This window comes from Marmota marmota, unplaced genomic scaffold, assembly GCF_001458135.2.
Source record: "Marmota marmota marmota unplaced genomic scaffold, marMar, whole genome shotgun sequence".
NCBI classification, from domain to species: domain Eukaryota; kingdom Metazoa; phylum Chordata; class Mammalia; order Rodentia; family Sciuridae; genus Marmota; species Marmota marmota.
The window spans coordinates 2,476,252-2,500,500 of record NW_025999944.1 but is presented as its reverse complement, the minus strand read 5'-3'; the positions used below and the strand labels follow the sequence as shown (position 1 = coordinate 2,500,500).

At 44.8% G+C, this 24,249-nt stretch overlaps 1 protein-coding gene, 1 long non-coding RNA gene and 1 other non-coding gene across 7 annotated transcripts in view; 1 reads left to right on the top strand and 2 right to left on the bottom strand.

Moving 5' to 3' along the window:
* Positions 1-3,898: 3,898 nt before the first annotated feature.
* Positions 3,899-9,935, top strand: LOC125616379. The gene is made up of 2 exons (XR_007347008.1): positions 3,899-4,388; positions 8,036-9,935. It is a non-coding gene; the product is annotated as an uncharacterized LOC125616379 (long non-coding RNA).
* Positions 9,936-11,828: 1,893 nt separating this feature from the next.
* Positions 11,829-24,249, bottom strand: part of Fbxo16 (F-box protein 16) — a 51,973-nt gene continuing 39,552 nt past the window's right edge. For 4 of the 5 annotated variants that reach the window (XM_048801508.1, XM_048801509.1, XM_048801505.1 and 1 more), the window contains one exon: positions 11,829-14,313. In XM_048801508.1, coding sequence (XP_048657465.1) covers positions 14,152-14,313 — 162 coding nt within the window. In that variant the 3' untranslated portion in view covers positions 11,829-14,151. Of the gene's footprint in view, positions 14,314-14,798; positions 14,825-24,249 lie in introns of all 5 variants that reach the window. The other variant, XM_048801507.1, reaches the window with a different exon arrangement.
* On the bottom strand, positions 16,141-16,213 carry Trnaa-cgc. Its single transcript has one exon. It is a non-coding gene; the product is annotated as a tRNA-Ala (tRNA).

Here is a 24,249-nt window from a genome sequence, read left to right as displayed (position 1 = left end):
GCGGGCAGCGGATCTGACCGGGTGGCGGAGCGGAGCGCGCGTTGGCGTCGGTGGGGACGGCCTGGCCTACGCGCTGGCTGCAGGAGCAGCGTCGCCGAGGCGCGCCTTAGTAATGGGCACCATGCCCAGGTTCTTCAGGCGCGTGGCTAGTCCTGCGCCGGTCCCGCCCTCTGCCTGCTAGGCCTTTTCTCCCTGGGCTTCTGTCCTCCAGCCCCGCTGTCTTTCCATAGCAAAAATCTGTCACCCCAAAGGCCTTGAGCCCATCTTCGCCTTCGCCTCTAACCTGTGAATCTGCCCACACTCACAGAGGAGATCATCATCTCCCACCGTCCACTACTCTGTGCCAACACTGCCCAAGGTGAAATAAAATTTTATCTCCACTTTGCCACTGGGACAAGATACTGTCCCACCTCAGTGTCAACCAAGAATAGGTGAAACGTGCACCATCACCCTGGGCCACCTGCGAAATTTTCAGGATCCTGTGCAAAATGAAAGTGCAGGGCCTCTTGCTCAAAAATTGAGACTTTCAAGACGGCGACTGCAAATCTTGAACCAAACCTATAGGCCTCCTAAGCGCAGGTCCCTCCGTGCCCGCTGGCGCACCAGGAAACCAGCCTTGCCAGCACACTGTCCATCCTCAGGCCTGTGCTATGATGCTGTTAAATGTATAAAAGAACAAAAGAATAATCTCTTCATTGTGACTGGTCGCTAGAACTAGGGTTATTTTCTTGGTCAGCTATTTGTTTACTTTGTTTAGTGGTACTACGGATTGAACCCAGGGGCCCTCTGCCACGGAGCTACACCCCCACACTTTCACTTTTTAAATTTTTTTTCCTTTTCTTTGGTACCGGGGATTGAACTCAAGGGCACTGGACCACTGAGCCACATCCCCAGTGTTCTGTATTTTATTTAGAGACAGGGTTTCACTGAGTTGCTTAGCACCTCACTTTTGCTGAGGCTGGCTTTGAACTTGAGATCCTCCCACCTCAGTCTCCTGACCCTTGGGATTACAGGAGTGTGCCACTGCACCCGGCTCATCTTTAATTTATTTTTTATTCAAATTTGTTATATATGACAGCAGAATACATGGCAATTCATATTACACATATAGAGCACAATTTTTCATATCTCTAGTTGTACACAAAGCAGATTCACACCATTCGTGTTTTCATACATGTACCTAGGGTAATAATATCCATCCCATTCCACCATCTTTCCTACCCCCATGCACCCTCCCTTTCCCCCTCCCCTTTGCCCTATCTAGAGTTCATCTAATCCTACCTTGCTCTCCCTCCCAACCCCACTATGAATCAGAGAAAACATTCAGCATTTGGTTTTTGGGGATTGGCTAAATTCACTTAGCATTGTGTTCTCCAACTCCATCCATTTACCTGCAAATGCCATGATTTTGTTCTCTTTTATTACTGAGTAGTATTCCATTGTATATATATACCACATTTTCTTTATCTGTTCATCAACTGAAGGGCATCTAGGTTGGTTCCACAGTTTAGCTATTGTGAATTGTGTTGCAATAAACATTGATGTGGCTGTGTCCCTGTAGTATGCTGTATTTAAGTCCTTTGGGTATAGACTGAGGAGTGGGATAGCTGGGTCAAAAAGTGGTTCCATTCCCAGTTTTCCATGGAATCTCCAAACTGTTTTCCATATTGGCTGCACCATTTTGCAGTCCCACCAACAATGTATGAGTGTGCCTTTCCCCCCACATCCTCAACAACACTTATTATTGTTTGTATTCTTAATAGCTACCATTCTGACTGGAGTGAGATGAAATCTTAGAATAGTTTTGATTTGCATTTCTCTAATTGGTAGAGATATTGAATATTTTTTCATATATTTCTTGATTGATGGTATATCCTCTTCTGAGAAGTGTTTGTTCAGGTCCTTGGCTCATTTATTATTGGGTTATTTGTTTTTTTGGAGTTTAGCTTTTTGAGTTCTTTATATACCCTAGAGATTAGTGCTGTATCTGATGTGCAAGTGGTAAAAATTTGCTTCCAAGCTGTAGGCTCTCTATTCACCTCACTATTGTTTCTTTTGCTGAAAAGAAGCTTTTTAGATTGAATCCGTCTCATTTATTAATTCTTGATTTTAATTCTTGCACTATAGAGGAACCTTATTAAGGAAGTAGGGGCCTAATCCGAAATGATGGAGGTTTGGGCCTACTTTTTCTTCTATTAGACACAGAATCTCTGGTTTAATTCCTAGGTCCTTGATCCACTTTGAGTTTTGTGCATGGTGAGAGATAGAGGTTTAATTTCATTTTGTTACACATGGATTTCCAGTTTTCCCAGCACCATTTGTTGAAGAGGCTATCTTTTCTCCAGTGTATATTTTTGACGTCTTTGTCTAATATAAGATAACTGTAATTATATGTGTTAGTCTCTGTGTCCTCTATTCTGTACCATTGGTCTACCAGTCTATTTTGGTGCCAATACCATGCTGTTTTTGTTACTGTTGCTCTGTATATAGACCATATGTTATGCCACAAAGCAACTCTTAGCAAATATAAAAAGTAGAGATACTACCCTGCATTCTATCAGATCATAATAGAATAAAATAGTAATCAATGATAAAATAAAAAAATAAAAGCTACTCCTACACCTGGAGACTAAATAATATACTACTGAATGAACAATGGGTTGTGAAAAGACATCAAGGAGGAGATTAAAAAATTCTTAGAGGTGAATGAGGATACTGACACAGCACATCGAAGTCTCTGGGACACTATGAAGGCATTACTAAGAGGAAAGTTCATTGCATGGAGTTCATCCCTTAAAAGAAGAAAAAGTCAACAAAGAAATGACTTAACATTATATCTCAAAGCCCTAGAAAAAGAAGAACAAATCAACAGCAAAAGCAGAAGAAGATAGGAAATAACTAAAATCAGAGCTGAAATCAATAAAATTACAACAAAAGAAACAATTGAAAAAATTGACAAAACAAAAAGTTGGTGCTTTGAAAAAATAAATAAAATTGACAAACCCTTAGCCATGCTAAGGAAGAGAAGGAAAGAGAAAACTCAAATTACTAACGTGATGAAAAAAGGAAATATCATTCTTAATTTTGAAACAGGGTCTCCCTACATTGCCCAGGCTGGCCTCCAACTTGCTGAGGCTGCCTGCCTCAGCCTCGGGACTAGCTGGGATTCCCAGTGAGAGACGCCAAGCCCAGCTCAGCCCAGTCTTTTAACTTCTTAGCAGCACTGACGTGGCTCAGTCCTCCTTTTATCATCCAGGCTTTCCTTTGGCTCCTTGCCCCTGTGGGTTTCCCTCCCTTTGTGATGCACTCCTCCATTCCCTTAGCTGGCTCCCCTTGCTCCTTCTGTATGCATCTGCGTGTCCTCCAGATCTTCTCTTGGAGAAGTGGTCCCATTTTGGTCCACACCTTTGTGCATGTTAGTTCCCACATTGACCTCCCACCCAGATTTCCCACCCAAGCCCTGGTCTTGTTTTTCTCTTTCTTGGGCATCATTGCAACTTATATTAATAAGCCAAAGAGTAAATGTGAACTATCCCAGCAATTTAGGAGTCTGAGGCAGGAGGATCGCAAGTTCAGGGCCAGCCTCAGCAATTTAGAGAGGCCCGTTCTCAAAATAAAAAATAAAAAGGTCTGGGGATATAGCTCAATGGTAAAGCACCCTTGGGCTCAAATTCCAATATCCATCCCCCAAAAAATTAAAAAATAAAATAAAAATAAATGAATGATGGTTTTAGGTTTTATTTTGTTTTTGCAGTTCTGGGTATTGAATCCAGGGCCTCACGCATGCTGAGCAAACATTCTGCCACTAAGTCAGCCAAAATGTATGCCTCACGTCCCTCCTTTCCTTCCTCTTTTTCAACTGGCCTTCCCCCTCCCTCCCTTCCTTTTTTTCCTTTTGTGCAAAAACTAAACTGAGCCCAGGATCCTGCAGCTAAACAGGCGGTGCACCCATAAAGCTTGCCCCGCTAGCACCCTTTCAAAATGTCTCCTCACAAAATATTTTAGTAATTATGTGGGCGAGAGGGAGTAACTTTGCCATGGAAAAACCTGGCAGGCACCGTGTGAAATCATGAAAGTTAACACCACAGGCCATGAGATAAACAGACCTTGTGTGCCACCTGATGGGATGCAAGAGAGGTGACAGTGTTAAAGATGCAAACCCTGCATCTAATCATGACCCAACACTGGACCAACCCAAGCTGAAGGACAGCCTGCAAAATGACCTGGAATAGTCAATAGAGTCAAGCCCACCAAAGCCACAGAAACTTGAAGACCTGCTGGAAATCAAAGGAGACGCTGCCGCATAACTGGGTGCGATCATTTGACTACACAGGATGTTACTGAGACCCTGGGCAAAACTTGAAGGAGCCTCACGGCAAAGGGAACATGTGAGTTATTTTGTACTATCACTTTTCCATATGTTTGAAATTATTTCAAAACAAAAAGAAAGGGCTGGGGATGTGGCTCAAGCAGTAGCGCGCTCGCCTGGCATGCGTGCGGCCCGGGTTCGATCCTCAGCACCACATACAAACAAAGATGTTGTGTCCGCCGAAACTAATAAATAAATAAATAAATAAATAAGAAAAAAATCAGATTCACCATCACAACCCCCTTGCCCAGCAGCTTCTCCTCTAGCCATGGTACTGGAGCTGCCCAGCACTTTTATAATGCATGTCAATTGAACCATCAATCTTCTTAAAGAGTGTTGCTATTTTTTGATAGTGGAATAAAACATCAAAATTTCATCATGAGCAACTTAGAAGATGGGCTTCCACTGCACTCTTATCCCCCACTCCATCCCCGCCATTCCAACACTAAATGCTCTCAATTCTTTTTGTAAAACGTCTCTCATTTAACTGGTCTTTTTAATTAAAACTCCAATCTTTTTTATGACTCTATCTACCTCACATAATCATTTTAAGGAGGGTCTGTGAGAAGAATTTGAATAACACAAAGTACTGTGTAAACAGAAGATCTGATTACTCCTCTCCAGTCTGGATTACTGCTGTTTACTGCTGTAATCTCCTAACTGGTCTTCCTGTCTCCCTTGACTCCCTCCATCAACCCATCCTGTATACAGTTACCAGAGTCATCTGCCTAAAAGCACACGTTTATCCTTTGAGGATTTTGCTTCCCACGGTCCACAGCTAGGCTAAATCCATGATCCCTGGGAACGCTATGTTCTTTGGGCTAAGCCGAGGTGGTCTGGTCTCAGATCGAATGACCACGACCTTCCCCAATTCATAGAGAAAAGAACAGTTACTGAATAGAACTTTCTCAGCTTGTAAATATCTCATCCCTAAGTTTCCCCCACTCACCAGTACTTTTCTCCAAATGAGTAAGGGTCCATACTTTGATCTGCTAGCATTCATAAATGAGAAAATGAATGAACAAGAAGCAAATAAATAATAAAGATATGGCAACAACAGATGATATTTACTTCATGGTTTGGTTTCCTCATGGGCACATGTGCTGGTAATTGTGATTTTTATGATGCATGTCAATTGTACCATCAATTTTCTTAAAGGGTGCTGCTATGTTTTGATAATGGAATGAGACATCAAAATTTCATCATGAGCAACTTAGAGGAAACACTGCACTCTCGAATAAATACCTTGGCTTCTTAAGCATTTTTCCAATCTTATCTCTGTTACTCCCCTTGATTTCAGGCAAAGTTGTCCAGTTTCTGTTTTTTTCCCCCCTTTTTCTGGCTTTGCAGAAATCATTCCATCTCCCTGCAGCTCTGCCCTGCTCGCCCTAGCCTGTATGAATGTCAACAACCTTAAAGAACCAAATGGATTTTCTACTTGGTAAAGACTTTAAAAACTTTGAGAATCACGATGAATCTCTCCTTCTCACACAGAGCAGTTACTGTCTCTGGCAGCCATCTGGTATTCAACAAGTATTGCCTTCTGGATTCTCATGCTGTGCCGAGTCATACTTAACTCATTTTCCTACCATTTATCAATGCAGCGATACCCCTCTCTGCAGTTAAAGGGAAGCAGAGCTGGGTGTGGTGGTGCACACCTGTAATCTCAGCAACAAGGGAGGTTGAGGAAGGAGGATCGCAAGTTCAAAGCCAGTCTCAGCAACTCAGTGAAACCCTGTGTCAAAAAATAAAAGAAGGCTGGGGATGTAGCTCAGTGGTTAAGCACTTTTGGGTTCAATCCCTGGCACTAATAATAATAATAAAAAACAAGGGAAGCAGATAGTATATGTTCTGAAGCAAGAGAATATAAGGTTGAAAAGCTACTGGAGAACTCTGACAAATTAAGGAGTTTAGACTTTGTTTTGGAGAATATTTTTTGCCTTATAAACTAATGTGCATGTGAACCATGGAAGGTCTTGTTAAAAATGATGATTCAGATTCATTAGGCTTGGGATGGTGACCAAGAGCCTGCATTTCTAGTATGTTCTCACTTGAAATAGCTGTTGGCCTGGGAACCACTCAATAGCTTGGTTATATTCTTACCCTAAGAAGGCAGAACAGATGTATACAGCTTATATGCAAATACTGCATTATTTATGTAAAGGGTTTGAGCATCCACAAACCTCAGGGGTTCGTTGAACCAATCTCCCATAGATGCAGAGGAATACTTTTTTTATTTATGATATCTATACATATACATACACAGCTATTTCTTCTTATTCCTCATGAACAGTATTTTTGTGAAGTCTATGTCTTCCCAAATAAGGAAACTGAGACTCACAGAAGTTACACGACCCACCCCAGACCTTGAGGTAGGATGGGGGCAGCCCTACCAGAAGTACCCAGATTCTTACCTCTCCAGTGTATGTTTATGAAATAAAGATCCCTGGCTGCTGAGTTGTTTGGCAGAACATCCAAAGAGGAAATGCCCTATAAATGAGGGTGGGAGGAAGTGTGGTGTTAAATGAGGGAGGACGGTCAGCATTGGAACCGTCAGCATTGGAGACAGAGATTTGGAAGCCACCATTATAATCCATTAAAGCAAACAGAGCTGATTAGTCTTCCAAGACGGAGGCAGAGGGGGATCAGTAGAGGAAGCCAGATTCACTTTCCAGGGAAAGTCCACAGTAGCTGAGGAGAGCGTGAGTTTCAGGGGCGGCCACTAAGACAGGGGCAGTCTCCTGAGAATGCCCTATGCACTGAATGCTATGAGAGATCAAGTAGGATGAGGATGGAGAAAAGGCCCCTGGAGAGAGCCAACAGGAGGACCTAGGAACTCCTGAGAGCGATTTCCATGAAGTGAAGGCTGAGACTAGGCTTCCTGGTTTAAGGAGAGCAGATATTAACGACCACAAGAAAGGTACACCACTAAGTTGCAGGAAAACACTGAGGCCAAATGAAATACTCTTAGAGTAAGACTAGCTCAAAGGAGGTGCTGCGGTTTGGGCCTGAGGTGTTTCCCTGAAGCTCCTGTGTTAATGCAGGAGTATTCCAGTGACAGAATGCCTGGACTGTGGGAGCTGTGACCTAAGCAGTCCATCCTAGGTTAAAGGGACGCACGGGGTGAGGTGGCAACTGTAGGCAGAGGAGGTGGGTCACTGTTCCCTGTGGCCCTGCCTCCACCCTACCCCTCCCGGTCTGCTTCCTGAGCAGCTCTTCCTCCATGATGTGCTGCCTCAGCTGGGGAGCAGAGCACTGGAGCTGCCATCTATGGACTGAACCTCTGAAACCATGAACCCCAATAAACTCTCCCTTCTCTCAGATGTTTTTGTCAGGTATTCTGTCACAGCGATACACAAGGTGACTAAAAAAAGATGGCGTTTTTGAGATGAGTTATAAGGTATGGGATATAGAGTGTAAGACACATGAAGGCCCTTAACAGAGAAAGCAAGGCCTGGAATAGACAGAGAGGGTAATCAGGAGCCCAGGGGGTGGGAGATGAGACTTAGCAAGGACCATTGTGTCTGAAGCCACTTCAACCTCTCTTAGGGACACAAAGTGACCCTGCTGTGCAGCCCCTCACCACCCCAGAACACTATGGTAAAGATGAGGCTGTATCTAAAATGGTGCTTAAGCATACCTGTGTCTTTTTCTCTTTCATTTTAGAGTATGTAGTTCAGTGGCATCGGGTACATCCGCACTGTTGTGCAACCATCTCCGCCATCTCCGCCAGCAGCCCGCCAAGATGGGATGAACTGGGTTCAGAGGAGCTGGTTGCGACATTAAACTAAGAAAACAGCGAAGAAATCACGCAACCCACGGACATGAGTTTCTCAGATGGAGAGTGGGAACTCCTCTGCGACCTCAAGGGTCCTCGTCCATGCTGGAAGGCAACAGCGCGTGCACCCGGAATCTCTACGTTTATGGGGGGAGACACAAAGGAGTTTCCATGGAATGTTCTTCACCAAATAAGGCAGGGGATGAGGTTTCAAAGGGGGTTGTCCAACCCCATTGGGTAACGCCCAAGTCCAGGGCTAGAGCAGACTTCTTTTGCCCAGCGATGGTGGAGGCCGCTTGCTTCACATAGCACGTGGCCTGCGATGCCAGGCCAAACACCTCCCTTACTCAAGGCTGAGAGAGGGTGCTCAGCTCATGGGCAGGGCAGCCTCCCACAACCATCCATCTCCAGAGCTCTTTCATTCCAAACTAAAACTCTGAACCCATTGAACCTGGCTCCGCATTCCCCTGACAGCCAGACTGAACTGCCTGCCTGTAGGATTTGACTACTTTAGCGATGAAATACAGAACCTGGCACAGGCTACATTGTGGAACCCTACAGCTTTTGTCCTGTGGTGACTGTCATGGTTCACCTAGCGTCACATCCCCCAGGTTCATCCATGGGGGAGCGCGTGTCAGAACTGCATCCTTTCTCAGGCTGAATAATATTCCCTTGTACGTATTAGGCCACGTTGTCTATCCATCGACAGTGGCTGCTTCCCTCCCTTGGCAATGGAGAATAATACTGCTATGAACATAAAGACAAACATCTGATTGAATCCCTGCTTTCAGTGTGTAATTTTTTTTTTCGAGTGCTGAAGATGGAACACAGGGCCTGGCACGTGCTAGGCAGGTGTCCCACCACAGAGCTATACCCAGTATGAATTTTGAGGGTCTCCATATTACTTTCCATACTGCTGCACCAATTTACCTTCCCACCAGCAATTTCTCCACACCCCTGACAACTTGCTTTCATTTTTTTTTAGTGATCATAACCATCCTAATAGATGTAAAGTGGTTGATTATTTTTTAAAATATGGGTTTCTTCTTTAGACTGGAAGTTTTTCAAAAACTCATATTTGTTGGAATAATTCTAATGGAATCAAAGACCTGAGCTGGATAAATGAGCATTTGCCTGAGGTGTTGCTATACACATTCAAAACTCCTCAAACCCCCTCCTCAATAGTGGTGAAAACTATGTTTTCCACAACGTGAGTGATGGTGGAATAAGAGACCTAACTGGGCAGAAAAGGTGCAGGGCCCTGGACTCAGATAAAAGAGGAAGGAGTGCCCTCTAGTGTCTGTCTGCTGTTATTGCTAGTGACTGAAGAGGCTGCTGAGAAATGAACATTTCCCATCCTCCGATGACATTCTGGTGACAGTGTTACCATCAAATGCCAATCATGTGCGGAATGCATAAGAGAAAATGTGGAAATATGGAGTGGGTGAGACTAGGATCCTCTGAAGAATTCTCAATCTAGAGGGTAGGAGGGAATAAGAAACACGCAGAAATAACTGCAGTAGAAGATGGACAAAGATGGACAGGGTAAAATGAATGGATGGTTAAGAAGGTGCTCTTGACCAGCTCTCGGCTCCCTTTCAGCTTGTCTGGACCCACAGGTCTGGCTGTCCCAGGCCTCTTCTAGGCTTGGACAAGCTCCCCGTGCATTCCCTGTCCTTTGGAGGGTGGCCCTGGGAACTTGTTTCTTCGCTTCTTCTCTGTTGTGCCTTCCCATAGCTTGCTCTCATCCTCTCTTCTTTCAAAATCATTTTATTTTATTTTTTTAAATTGCACATAATTATGGGGTCCAATGTGATAATTTGATATATCTATGCAATGTGTAATGATCACATCAGGATAATTAGCATTTCCATCTGCTTAAACATTTGCCATTTCTTTGTTCTGGGAAACATCAAACTCTTCTCCTAATTCTTTATAAAGTATACAATGAATTATTGTACACTACAGCACCCTGCTGTACTGTAGAAGACTAGAACTTATTCCTTCTGTCTAACTCTGCATTACTTGTTGGTATTTGTTTTGGTGGATTGAACCCAGGGGAGCTCTGCCACTGAGCTATGTCCCTAGCTCTTTTTTTGTTTTTTGAGACAGGGTTTTGTTAAATTGCTGAGGCTGGCCTCAAACTTACAATCTTCCTGCTTCAGTCTCCCGAGCTGCTGAGATTACAAGCATGCACCACCATACTTGGCTTGCATTATTTTGTTTTTGAAACGGGGTCTTGCTGTGTGGCCCAAACTGACCTCAAATTTGCAATCCTCCTGCCTCAGTTCCTCCGGTAGTTGAGATTACAGGTGCGCACCACCATGCCTGGTTTTAACTGTGCTTTGGTACCTGTTATCTGACCTCCCTCTATCCCCTGGCCCCACCCCTTGCCAACCTCCAGTGATGACCTCTGTTCTACCGTCTCCTTCTATGACATCAACTTTTTGAGTTTCCCCATACGAATGAGAACATATAGTATCTGTCTCTGTTTCTGTACCTGGCTTATTTCACCTAATGTTCTGTCCCCAAATTCCATCTATGTTGTTGCAAATGACAGGATTTCACCTCCTTTCATAGCTGAATAATATTATCCCTCTTCTTAATTATCCAGGAGCCACAGCTCTTTCTATATGCAAGTCTTGGCAAGTCACTCTACGGCTTTAAATCCCTGATTGCTCAGCTGCCTGTGATGAAGCCCTCACCTCTACCATGGCTAGGCTTCCTGCTTGGACTCTTGGCTACTTTTCCAGCTTTCTCTCTCTCTAACCCCACCATGGCTTCACTCCAACTTCTGTAGATGCCAGCTTTCCTAGACCATTCACCAGCCCAAGGCTAATTCCCAGCGACCCAGGGGCTTCCTGGACTTGGTGAAACCCAGGATAGTCCTGGGCAACCGGGATAGTTGGTCACCTGTTTTGCCTTGGATCTCTGCATATTTCCATCTTATTCTTCTCTGAACTGTTCCAACTCACTTCCTATTTACTACTTATTCCCAGGTCTGTGCTTGGATGTCACTTCTGTAACTCCCCGAGGAGTGGCTTACTTGTCCCTTCTGGGGGCTGGCACAGTACATACTCCTTGCAGCCAGCATGGTATTATCATAGCTGCTGTCCACTCCCCAGCTATAATAGCGCCTTGAAAGCAGGAGTAGGTTTTTCTCACACCTACACACTAGGCCCTCTGTGTCCACAGGTCCTATATCCTAGAGTTCAACCAATCAGAGATCACAAAAATCGGAAAAAGACAATTTTCCTGGTGCCAAAGTATACTTTGTAGTTAGGTCCACCATGATCATCTCTGTACTGGTCACGTACAAGCTGCCTTTTCTTGTCGTTATTCCTTATGTCATATAGTATAACTGCTTATATTATTTACAACATATTTACATTGTGTTAGTTATTACAAGTCATCTAGAAACATTTTAAAGTATATGGGAGGGGCTGGGGGGTCTAGCTTACTGAGCCCATGCTTAGCACACACAAGACTCTAACCACAATTCCTGGCACCAAAAGAAATAAAAAGTTACATGCAAATATATGTAGGTTATAGGCAGATATCACACCATTTGTCCACAAGAGACTTGAGCATCAGTTGATTTTGATGTCAGAATTCACATTCTGAGGGACAACTCTATTCCCAAAACCTAGCACAGTAGGTATTCTATAAAGTTTTGCTGAATTAATGAATAGCAGTATCATCTTTATTGATTGTTTCTAGTTCATACCACTGTGTTATGACGTACAGACAGTTAAGGGGCACACAAGGAACCATCCTGAGGCAGAGTCTATTCCAAAATATTTTCAAAAATATTTCCCAGCCCACATGTACTTCCAGAACCTTGCCACTTTCCAGAGTCTGTCACCTCTGCTTGAAATTGGACAAGTCTCTCTGGCCAACGAGGGATGAAAGAAGTGACACTATGAGACTTCCAAGATCAAGAGGTGATTCAGATTCCATCTGGCTTAGCCCCATGCCCTAAGGCCCAGGCCATATGGAGGGAAACGGGCCCCACCCTCAGCCTAGCTGAGTGCCCACCTGTCTCTCCGCCATCTTGGAAGTGGAATGTGGACTAGACTCAAGCTCCCTGTAAAGATCCCTGCCCAAACTTCAGATTCTTGAAGAAAATAGCTGACTTCTCCATGCAGCAAATAAATTTGGAATGCTCTGTGATACAGGAAGAGAGAACTCAAATGCAGCTAAAGCAAAGCACAGATGCTGGCACTGGCTGAGCCCTTTTTCTCTTGGTAGATCCCTGGTGCAGAAGATCCAAAAGGGCCTGGGGGTAGACACTAGTCTGGCCCATTTGAACATCTGCCCACAATGTGACTGGCTCTTGACATAATCAAAGGGTGCACTGGGCCAAGCAAGGTCAGACGGGCGAGGATGCAGGCCACCTCAGCTTCAATACCTGCTTGTGGCTCCCGGGAGCAACCACGGGGACTCAGGCTCCAGGGAGAGGGTGCCCTTCCTGAGAGCCAGCTGCTTTGCCCAAGGACATAAGGGCTAATTGCAGGATAACACACACTAGTGCCACCCAGGATGGTGCCAACACATTAATTGTAATTTGGTCATGTTTGGTCCCTACCTTTCATTTGGACATTCAAACCATCATGCCCTGTGTCATCTTGCCAGGCAGGTAACTGTTTTAAACCATTAAAAATATATATACGCATGTGTGTGTGTGTGTCTATATATTATAGTACACACTATAAGAATGTAAGTATTCAAACATCACAAACAAATTTGACAAACATATTTGGTTTTTTTTTTTTTTTTTGCTTTACCTGGGTCGATATGTTTTCTAGAATGGTAACTTCTGGGACATTGACATGGTTATGGGGTAGGTGGTCTAGTTTAGAATGTATGACTAATATTTTTGCAGGAAAGTGACATTTTCTGTTTTCCAGTAACTAAAGACCATTTAAGTTTCTCAAACATTAATTGTAATTCTGCCTCTGGTAACGTACTCTTTCCCTCCATTGTGCCACTCACTCTGTGTCTCCTCATCGCCCAGCCTCCCAGCTCACCTGGCAGCTCTGCTCTCTGCCTCAGGAGGCTGGCATCTGACAGTGGCACCCAGGTGTGTTTGCTCCCGCTCCAGATGGTGAACAGCGGAAGCTCTGTCAGGAGTGTGGTAAGAGAAGGGGCAGGTCTTATCCCTCTCCCCTCCCTGCCTGGTCTTAACAGTGGCTTTTCCTCTACCCCATGGCACACATTCTGGAGGTGACTCCTTTCTTGTGGCTATAGTTGTGACTAGGTCCCAGGATCTCCACTGTCTCCCATCTACTTCTGCAGCCTGGATGCTAAAGGTTTCTGCTGGTGCTAGTTCCTGGGTGTCTCACCATCCCTTCTTGCTTCTCTGAACCTTGTCTGTAGTGTGTGTCATGGGCCAAATTGTGTCCCCTGCAAATTTATATGCCAAAGTCCTACCTCCCAGTGTTTTCAAATGAGACCATATTTGGAGACAGGGCCTCTAAAGAGGTAATTAGGGTTAAGTGAGGCCATTAGGATTGGCCCTAATCCAACAGGACTGGTGTTTTTATCAAAACTGATTTGTGGGGTGGGGGTGCAGCCCAGTGGTAGAGCACATTGGAGGCCTTGGGTTCAATCCTGGCACCAAACACACAAAGAAAGATTTGGACACAGACACAGAGAAAAGGGACACGGGCCCTAGCAAACCAGGTAAGTCACCATGATAAATAGCTCCTCATTAAACTGCCCAAGGAGCTGGGGGGTGTGCTGTCATTTCCTCCTGGACCTGCCTCACACACCCAAAATTGACCCTTCACCAATCCCACGTTAGCTACCACCACGTTTCTAAGTTTGTAAAATTTTTCAACATTTTTGCTTTTAATTTGTTTTCACTGGGACACTGGAGGACTCACTTTTACAACGAGGAACTTAAACTGGAAGGGCTTCTAATGGAGAAGGCTGGAGAACCCAGCTCGCCGCCACATAGAGCATCTCGTCATTTCTAGAACAGTTCTATTCCACTTTCAGATCAGCTGTGGCTCTGATCCTGGATGAGGAATGACTGGAGCCCAGGGTGTCTCTGAAGGTGCTGCATGAGAATCTTAGTTGCTGCTTCGAGGGCTGGGGATCCCCCTGACGCTTGAGGGGACCATGCTGGAACTTTCAGAGGGGAGCTGGAACTCAGGGACATCTAAGGAGGAAAACAGTGTCATTAGAGTGAGGGCTATTAAAACATCAAAGGCAGCTCATAATTAAACTTCTTATAGTGATATAAAATAATTTTATAAAATCATAGGGCTGGCTGGCACTTACCCAGCCAATTCCACTCCCCTCTGTGCCCAGGTAGTCTTCACCTGGAACTGCTGCTAGTAAAGTCTTCAGTCTCCAAAGTACTTTCACTAACATTATTTCATTTGCACCTCAAGAAAATCATATGAAGCAGGAAGGTCTTAGCGAACCTTCATTTTACAAGTAAAAGAAACCAAGGACCGGGTGACAGTGACAGCCCAAGTCCACCCAGCTAAACAGTGTCACAGCTGGCTCTGAACACGGACGATTCCCAGACCACAGGAGCGCTGGCACGGTTCCCACGTTCTATACTCCCTTCTCAGCTACGCATGCGTACATCTTCCCTAAAACGGAACATCACAGGTTGAGATCCCAACCACAACTCACAGTGAGAGAGGGTCTCTTCTCCACATCTGGCCATGCACAGGAAAGGGAATGGAGGCAGGGAGAGAAAAGAATAACACGAGCTGAGCTTGCAGGGAGAGAGTGGAGTCTTGTTAAAGTCTGCCCTTACCTTGGCTCCAACTGTGCAGAGAGACGTAAGAGGATTGTGTCAAACACAGATCCCACAGCCTCCCCAGACCCATCCCCTTCCTCCACGCCTGGCAGGCTAGTTGTGGATCATATTGGATCACTTGGCACATCTCTCGAAAGCCCTGACAGCTACATTTGCAGTGCGTGGGTTTCTCTGGATCTGGGGAATGCCTCCTTTAGACTCTCATTGACATTGTTCATTCTGTCTTCTCCAGCTAACTGGGTCCCTTGTCATCCCACAAGGGTGCCTCACACAGATGGTCCCACCTGAAGTGCTTTTAGACCTCCCTTACATCTATCTAACCTGTCTTTCGAGGCCCATCAAATCCCAGAAACTTGAATATCTTGATCCTCCAGGACTCCTCTGTCAACATGAGCCCTGGAGCCATTATTATCAAGTCCTCTGTCTTGGTGTTGACCCTATGCTCTCCGGCACTGCTGCTCATTTCTGAATGTGATCGTCCCCTGAGGAGAATGCAGGCTGCCTGTGAGCAGAGCTGGAATCTCATCCTTCACTGACTCTGCGGGGACCTGCCTGCCCTTGGGCAGTCCATCCACGTGTGATGATGTATTTCTGGGAAAGAGTGGACAAAACTGGAGTCACAGCAGCAAGTGGCTAAAACCAAATAGAAGGGAGATGAAATGGGGATAAATTATCTTCCCTCATTTGAAGCTTTTAGTGCCGTTTTAGGATCAGCATAAAGATGATAAACAGGAGTGTCCCCTGTGCTCTGTAGTAACAATGAAGATAAAGTAACGCCTGTTGAACGAAGAAGTGGCCTAGCTCTCTGTGACAACAAGAATGGGATCGCCTCCCTCACCTGGGACAATTTCAGGTTCAATCCTGTGACTGAGCACTGCTTCTCTGTCACTGCATTTGAGGAACCCCTTTCTCCCGAGCCCCGGGCAGTTCACAGGCCCAGGCAGGCTCCTGGTAGCTCTCCTTTTTCAGGTGGCAGGTCTCAGGGAATCCCCCTGTCCTGCTGGCCTCTTGGCAGTTGTCACCACCTATCCAGATTGCCAAGTCTCTCTTCCCCTCCTGGATCAGCACTAGGATGTCCACCTTTCTTCTTGTTCTGGAAAATAAGCTTGCAGATCCTCTTCATTTTAAGACTTCGATATCCATCATTATGAGAAAGAGGATGAGATTTAAGAGGAAAACAAGAAAGGGTTTTTTGTTTGTTTGTTTTTTGTTTGGTGGCGCTAGGGATTGAACCCAGGGCCTTGTGCATGCGAGGCAAACACCCTACCAACTGAGCTATGTCCCCAGCTCCAAGGAAGTTATATAAAAGGGTAAAAACTGTATAGCCCAAACCTCGGTCTCCAGCATCTGACTACCTGGTTGCAATGAGAACTGGAGATCTCTTGCACACTAGCACTGGGGCTCAGCAAACCTTCTTACCACCTCTACCCCTGCCGCCTTCCCCAGAAATGTCCTTCTTCTCATCACATAGACTTGACCACAAAGAGCAGCTTGGCAGCATGACTGAGCCCTGATCGCCAGTGGTGTGTCTGATCCAAGACAAGCATATTTCACTATCACTAACCCTCCATCCTGTGGGGGCTTCTCATCCGGGCATCTCCTACAGCTCTTGATCACTTTTTCTTTTCTTCTAAAAATAGAGGCATTCCCCCCCATTGGTTACTTTTTTACATAATCCAGAATTCAAAAGCTACAAAATGAATGCTGACCCCCCTCCCCCAATCCTGCTCAACCCTTTGGTTCCCTGGGGCAACTAAGGCTACTAGTTTTTTTTTTTTCTTTTTTTCAATCTTTCCAGAGATATCACATATCCATGTCAATGTGTGCTTAGAATGCAAATGTCATATTGTCCCCTGTGTGTTTTTTACACAATTGGAAGCACAGTCTGTGTGTGTGTGTGCGCGAGCGCACGTGTCTGGATGTTTTACGGATCAGTACATGAAGAACTTGCTCACTTTTTCAATGGCTGTGTAATAACCCATTCACAGATGAACAATACGGATAGGACTTGGGCTGTTTTCCATACTCTGGTCTAATAAATGATCTTCAAATGTGCAGGTCTCTGCTGTGGCCATCTGTGTCCTTATGAGTGGATGGTGCCAGCCACCAGCAATTTGCCAGCGTTCCTAGCCCTGCAGCATCATCGCAGGGTAGTTCTTTCCCCAACCTGACCTTAGAAGAGGACAGAACCAGGCCATTTAAATGCATTTCTCATCTATCAACTTACTGCTATTCTACAGATTATCCCAACAATATCCCTACGTGTTGTTTCCGTGCCTTTAAATGAAAGGAAATGTGAGGCCACACTTAGACACTGGAGTCATTGGAATTCTGCAGAGCTCTGTTCCTGGCCCACTTCCTGGGCCACTGGTGCCTGGGGAATCTATCCATCTACCTGCTCTCGCTCGCAGGCTTTTGGCTCAGACTCAGCCCTCCTCCCATGGGTGCCTCAAGCCTAACATGTTCCACTGATTCCAGTCTCACCCACAAGTGGTGCAAGTGTTACAATCTCCCACTCCAGACCCTTAGGAATTGTCTCCGACTCATTGGGAGCTTTCCTCCTCTAGCCTATAAGCCACCTGAGAGCAGCAACTCCATCTTATCACAGTGCATCCCTGGTGCCTAGTCCAGTGCCTGCAAAACACTGTTGAATGAAGGTCAAATCCACCAGGGGTTCCTCCTGCTCTTTCATTTAAGGGCATGGCTGAAGAAGGCAGACTCCCAAGTAGGATAGAAAACACTTGGCCTCAGGATGGATGTCAGAGAAGAATACTGAAAAGCTACTGAAGCTACGGGACTCAAGAAAGAGCAGGGTGCCAGGTGGAGGCTGAATCCCAAGAAGAGTGACAAACAGGAAACAGCATGCATATACCAGTTTATATAGACCAGTGTTTTCCACTCCTTGATTTATTTATTTTATTTTAATCTTGCTGTACTAGGAACTGAACCAGGGATGCTCTACCACTGAGCTACATCCTCAGCTTTTTTTTTTTTTTTTTATCTTTTATTTTTGAAACAAGGTCTTGCTATGTTGTCAGCAGTGACCGAGAACTTGAATTGTGAACCTCCTGCCTCAGCCCACACTCCCAGTTGCTGGGATTATAGGTGTGTACTACAGACCCCAGCTTCCCTAATTTTTTTTTATCTTTTTGTTGGTGTTTCATTTATGTAATGTGCAGACACTTGGAAATGATCATTGATAGGAATAATGCCACTGGATAAACCCATGGATCAATTAAGAAAACCAATTAGGTAAAGCACTATCTAGATGTGATGATTATTATTATCCAAAGCACATGTATAAAAACATGAATTAGTATGAATATACTTTGTATACAACCAGAGATACTAAAATTGTGCTCTATATGTGTAATAAGAATTGTAATGCATTCCACTGTCATAAATAAATAAATAATAATAAATAAATACAACAACAGGGTGCCAATCACTCTTCTAGGAAGACCATCATCCACAATAATCACAAATTCCTTATGGCTAGGTATGTGCTGAGTCGCACGTTCACCATTTCCTTTAATCTTCCCTGAGAGCATGTGATGTGGAAAAGAAGGGTAAAGAAGGTGACAGGGTCAGGGGCTGTGGCACATGCCTGTAGTCCCAGCTACTGGGGAGGCTGAGGCAGGAGGATGCCTTGAGCCCAGGGGTTCAAGGTAAGCCTGCACAACAGAGCAAGACCTCATCTCAGAAAAACAAAAAGAAGGTGACAGTGACAATCTTTACTTTGTAGGAGATTCCACCCACCTCCTTCCTTTTTTAAAAATCCACCTCTCAACATTTTATTATGACTCCTAGTTCAGGAGCGATGTGATAACAACGTATCCAAATATGGATTGTTATTTGAAAACCATAAAACTGTAAGTTTTAAAATTTGAATCATGTAGGCAGTTTAAACTCACTGCTATAAATAGATTGGGGGTGAGCAGTAAATAGCCATTAATGGAGACACAGGTCAGAGCTTGGCGAAGGTGGCTGAGAGGGACTTCCCTCTAGGAGGAAGATCTAAGGGAGGTGAGGGCGGTCCTGGATTCATCCCTAGGATGGAGTGCATCACGGAATCCTTCCTGCGAGAAGGGCCCCTGCTGTCTCCTATCTGCCAAGGGGCCCAGAAAGCTGCTCAGACCTGTCTGGTCACCTTACAGAAGGCCCCTACACCTATGAGGATGTTCCCTTTTCCTCCAGCCTCATCTGTGAGAAACAGAAGCAAGGTGTTAGGGAGAAATAACCTTCACAGCTTTAAAGATGCCCCAGGCGGGTCTTTGTTCTTGGCTTATCTTGGGGTAAAGCTGTCAGCTGCAGAGGAAGATTAGGCAACTTTGGCCATGGTTTTGAAATTTAATCCAAGACTAACGCCTACACCATTGAGCCATCCAAGTAGGTGAGATTAAGTAGAGGTGTGTTACAAAATGTGCACAGGCCACAAGATATGGGCGGTTTGCTAGCAATGATCATGAACTAGTTTTAAAACGTATATATTGGGATTAAGCCCGGGGCTTCCTGCATGCTAGGAAAGGGCTCTGCCTCTGAGCTGCGTTCCCCGCCCCATATGTGTACATTTTAAACCTGGTAATAACAGTGATTAAATGTGTCATCACTAAAGGTATACAACTAATAACATTATATAATTGACAAACACGGTGCTTCTCTTTTGGTAGATCCCAAGTGGAAGTTAATTTGTGTCCAAAAATTTGGCTTAATTCTAAGACTCAGCCGGGGTCTCTCCCAAGACTCCCTTCTGCCCCAAGATGCTCAGCAACGAGGCCTTTCACTCCTGGGTCCCCAAGTTACACCCTCCAAGATTGCCATGTAAGTGGCTTGTGCACGTGGCACAGGGTGGGTACCAGTGAGTCCAGCACACTCCAGTTCTTCAGGGGGGGACCGTGGGGTAAAAACAGCAGCCCTGAAGAGTGGATGCAGGAAAGAACCCACGCAGGGGTCACTTGGGAAAGGAAGCTACGAGGCTTGCACTCAGACCCTTCCCAACACAGTGGAACTGACTCAGAGGAAAAGACTGGGGGAGGGGAAAGGTGAACGCAGGCAGAATCCTGTCCCACAGGTTGGGGCCTCCTGCCCCTCCTTCAGGCTGCCTGCTGGTCCCTCCTCCTTCTGTCTCTCACACCCTTCCTGGGGGCCGCAGGTGGGATTTGGTAGGATTTTACTGCTGCTACTACAGGTTGAGTGGCCCTTATCAAGATGCTTCAGATGCTGGAATATTCACACATAAATAATGAGGTGTCTTAGGGATGGGACCCCAAGGTCTAATGGAAAACTCACTCGTTTCGTACATAACTCACAGGTAATAAGGTGACTTTATAGAAAATGTTTAGTACACCTGTGTTTTGACCATGACCTGTCAATGAGGTCAGGTGTGGAACTGTCCATTTGCAGTGTCATGTCAGTGCTCAAAAACGTTTGGATTTTAAAGCATTTTGGATTTTGGATGTTTGGATTAGGGATGCTCACCTTGTGCTTCCATGTCTAGCTACTATTTATTGAGTGCCTGCTTTAAGCCAGGAACCCTGCAAAATGCCTTTCATGCTTCTCGAACCCTGCAAACCAGTCTCATTACTGACTCCAGTCCCCAGATGAGGAAATAGCTCCTAGAGAGGGTAAGTGACCTGGTCCAAATCACCAAAATACTGGTTCTAAGCATGGAACCTAGGTACTGAGCACTGAATCTAGGTCCTAGTTGGTGCTCTTGGACAGCAAAGTAATAAAAAACAGGGTGGCATTTTACAGGAGAGAACACAGACAAGTATTAAGAACTTAGTATATACCTGGTATTTAGGCCTGACAATGATCTTACAAAGTAGACATCATTACTCCATTTCATAGATGAAGAAACTGAGGTTTAAGGAGGTTACATAACTATCCAAAGTTGCTCTGTTTAATAAAAGGTCCCAGGTCTGTCTGAATGCAAAGCCCATATTCTTTTTTATTCTTCCTTCCAAATGGAATTCCTGGGAGTTTCAGCGATTGGTTGAAATAATTTAAAATCTCTCCTATGGATGTTTTTAGCTCTGCACATTCAAACCAGATACAAAACAAACACCAGGGGTGTGGAACAGATATTGAAAAAGTGTATGCAGGATTACCTGCAAGAAAATTGCTGTATTGGGGCTGGGGTTGTAGCTCAGTGGTAGAGTATGCGCCTTGCACATGTGAGGCACTAGGTTCGATCCTCAGCACCACATAAAAATAAAGGTATTATTGTGTCCATCTACAACTAAAAAAAAAAAATTTTTTAAATCGCTGTAAAAATTCTGGTAAATCCTTTGGTTTTATTTTATTTATTATTATTTTTTTTAATTTTAATATTTATTTTTTAGTTATCGGCAGACACAACATCTTTGTTTGTATGTGGTACTGAGGATCGAACCTGGGCCGCACGCATGCTAGGCGAGCGCGCTACCGCTTGAGCCACATCCCAGCCCCATTCCTTTGGTTTTAGCTAATCATATTCTCTAAGGTTCAAAGAAAGAGATGGGAGACAGAAAATAATTGTTATTGACTTAAAATTAGGATTCACAAAGGGGATGAACTGTCTTTAGGATTCTATGGAAAGTCACTTTGATCACAGTGGAGTCTTCCAGGTAAAGAGAGGGAGGAGTGAACACAGTGGGGACCTAGGGGATCCATAAGCCCAGCCTTAAGCCTGGGATGGACTTTATTTATTTTTATATTTATTTATTTGTTTATGTTTGCAGTACTGGAGTTGAACCCAGGGGTGCTCTACCACTGAGCTACATCCCCAACCCTTCTTATTTTTTTTTTTTATTTTGAGACAGGGCCTGTGCTAAGTTGCTGAGGCTGGCCTCGATCTCACTATCCTCCTGCTTCAGCCTCTGAGTCACTGGGATTACAGGTGTGTGCCCTGGTACCCCAGTGGAATGGACTTTTAAAGGGTTGTAACTGGAACTCTCATTTTATAACTGTGAAGAGGAAAGCTCCAGGAGATTGAGTGACTGCTAGTTAGTTAGCAGTAGAGTCCAGACAGGCTCTGGGTTCCCCACTCTTTCTACCCCATGATCCAGGAATCTCTTTAGAATTCATTCCTTTTTTCTCCTATTTGAACCAGTGAGGAAAAAAAGACCGAGAGAGCCTGAATTGAAGCATTAAAAAAAAAAAAAATCAAAACACCTAGAGTAAAGTGATCCTGGAAAGAGGTGAAGAAGGTAATTACAGAGGCTGGAATTAGCAGCGCCCAGGAAAAGATACCATCTTATCTAAGGCAATTAAAGTAAGCAGGCAATTAAAGGCTTTTGTTATTTGGGTCGGAGGTTTACAAGGCTGTGAAGCAGCAAGCTTTCTGAAAGCCACAGTCAAATCAGGACCCAGAAAGTGCAGGCTTCTAACTCCCAAGGAAAAGTCCAGGGTGAGACAAAAGATTCTTGTTTTTATATTTGACATGGAAAGAACCAAAGAAGCAAAGCAAGGTGTGAGCTGGCTCCCCGTCCTGTCCCAGGACCCAGGAAACTCAGAGTCCACCTCCTGGGTCTCTGTGACTTGTCCCAAGGGGCTTTGGTTTTCATGTCCATGTGTAAACCAGAAGAATTCCCTATAAGGAGGTAAGGGGGTGTTAACATTCCAGTAACGAAAGACAAACTCATTTGGAACTGGTTGAGTCACTACTGTCCTGGCCCCTTCCCCTGCCTAACCAGCTTATCTCCTCTCTCCTCCTTTTACCTCTCTCCTCCCCACTGCCTCTCCTCCTCCTTCCCTTCCCTGAGCAGAAACAACAAACTACAAATTCTTCCCCTGCAGAGACCTGGACCCTGCTATCAAGGGCTCAGGCTCCCTGCAAGCTCATCAAAGTCCTCTCCCAAGGAGACAGTTCCCTCCTTCCCTAAGTGGAACTATGGAGCCAGCTGTTAATATTTTTAAAAATTGGCATGTGCACTGTGTGTCTTTACACAAGACTGAAATCTTTGAGGTTTAAAAGAAGATAGTACTCCTTTTTAATTGTCCTGTTTTGTATGGAATTGTATTATCAGAATTCATAGTAATGCAGATTATACAACTTTTATAAGAAGTCTTAGAAATCCAAAAGCATTAGCAATCCAATCTAAGCTTTATTCCCATTTTTTGCCAATCATTCACACAAAAAAAGTGGTTAGGTGGGGCGGTTGTAAGCACCGCAGCCCCTGGGGATCTTGTCTAGAATTGAGAGCAGAAGAGAAAATCAGCTGCCCTTTCAAACTCACACCTATTAAATAATGTACTCCATGCAAGCTCACAGCAGTGTGTGCACACTGGAAACCGTTTCCCTGAGGGCATTTCCTTTTAGACAGACCCTCCTATCTGCAGGCTCTAAGTAATGATAGGCGAAAAGGGAAGATGACAGCTGTGGCCCCGGGGAGATGGCTTAAGGAATATTCTTTGTACTCTTTTATGCTTGGGTGCTTTCTTCTCTTCCAGACCTTTCCATTTGACAAAGCCTTATCTTCTCCACCTATCACACACACCTTTTTCCCATGACAGGTGCAAGGAGTCTTCAAGTGTCTGATCTCAGATAATCTCCTGGCCAGGGCTTGGGGACACGTCACTCTCATCCCTGCCTTTAGCACAGCTGTTTCTCTAGTTCCTCCTGAGATCTTCCCCCATAAACCTGTCACAATTCTGTGGGAGCCTTCTATCACATTCATGAGCTTCTCCATTGGACTCACACCTGGGCTGTGTCTACCACAGTGAGTGGCCTCCACACTCTACTCCCTGGTGTCCTTAGGACCCCACGCTGGATTTCCTCAATGCCCCTTTCCTCTTGCCCCAGGCTCACAGGCAGCATTTCCTTATTTCACAGTCCTCTTGCCTGGCCCAGGCTGCTTGTCTCCTCGGAGCTCTGCAGCCTTGGTGGGGACCAGCGGCCACCCTGTGGAGGAGGGGCTGAGCCACACACAGCCCGGCAGCCTGAACAGGAGACTTGTCACAGGCAAGCATGGCACAGACATGAGCCAAAGATCATGGCATGCTTCTGGGGGATTCCATTCTGTCTTATGCTCTTTATCAACACTCCTAAATATATCATGATGTTAAAATTAGCATATTTACAAAAACAAAGCAAGTAGATGGATACAATCATGCACTTCCTTTACGAACAGCAGATTGTTCTCTCTCTTGGTTTCATTTACCCTGGTTTCCTTTTCAGTCTCATTAGCACAACTTTTCACTTTTTAATCTATATGAACATTTTAACTTAAGCAATCTGCTAGTGCTTGACAGAGGGTTAATGTCAAGAGCCCACGGGGATGGCTTCTGGTTGGCCTTTGGTGTTTGTTCTTTTTTTTTTTTTTTTTAGCAAGTGCTTTA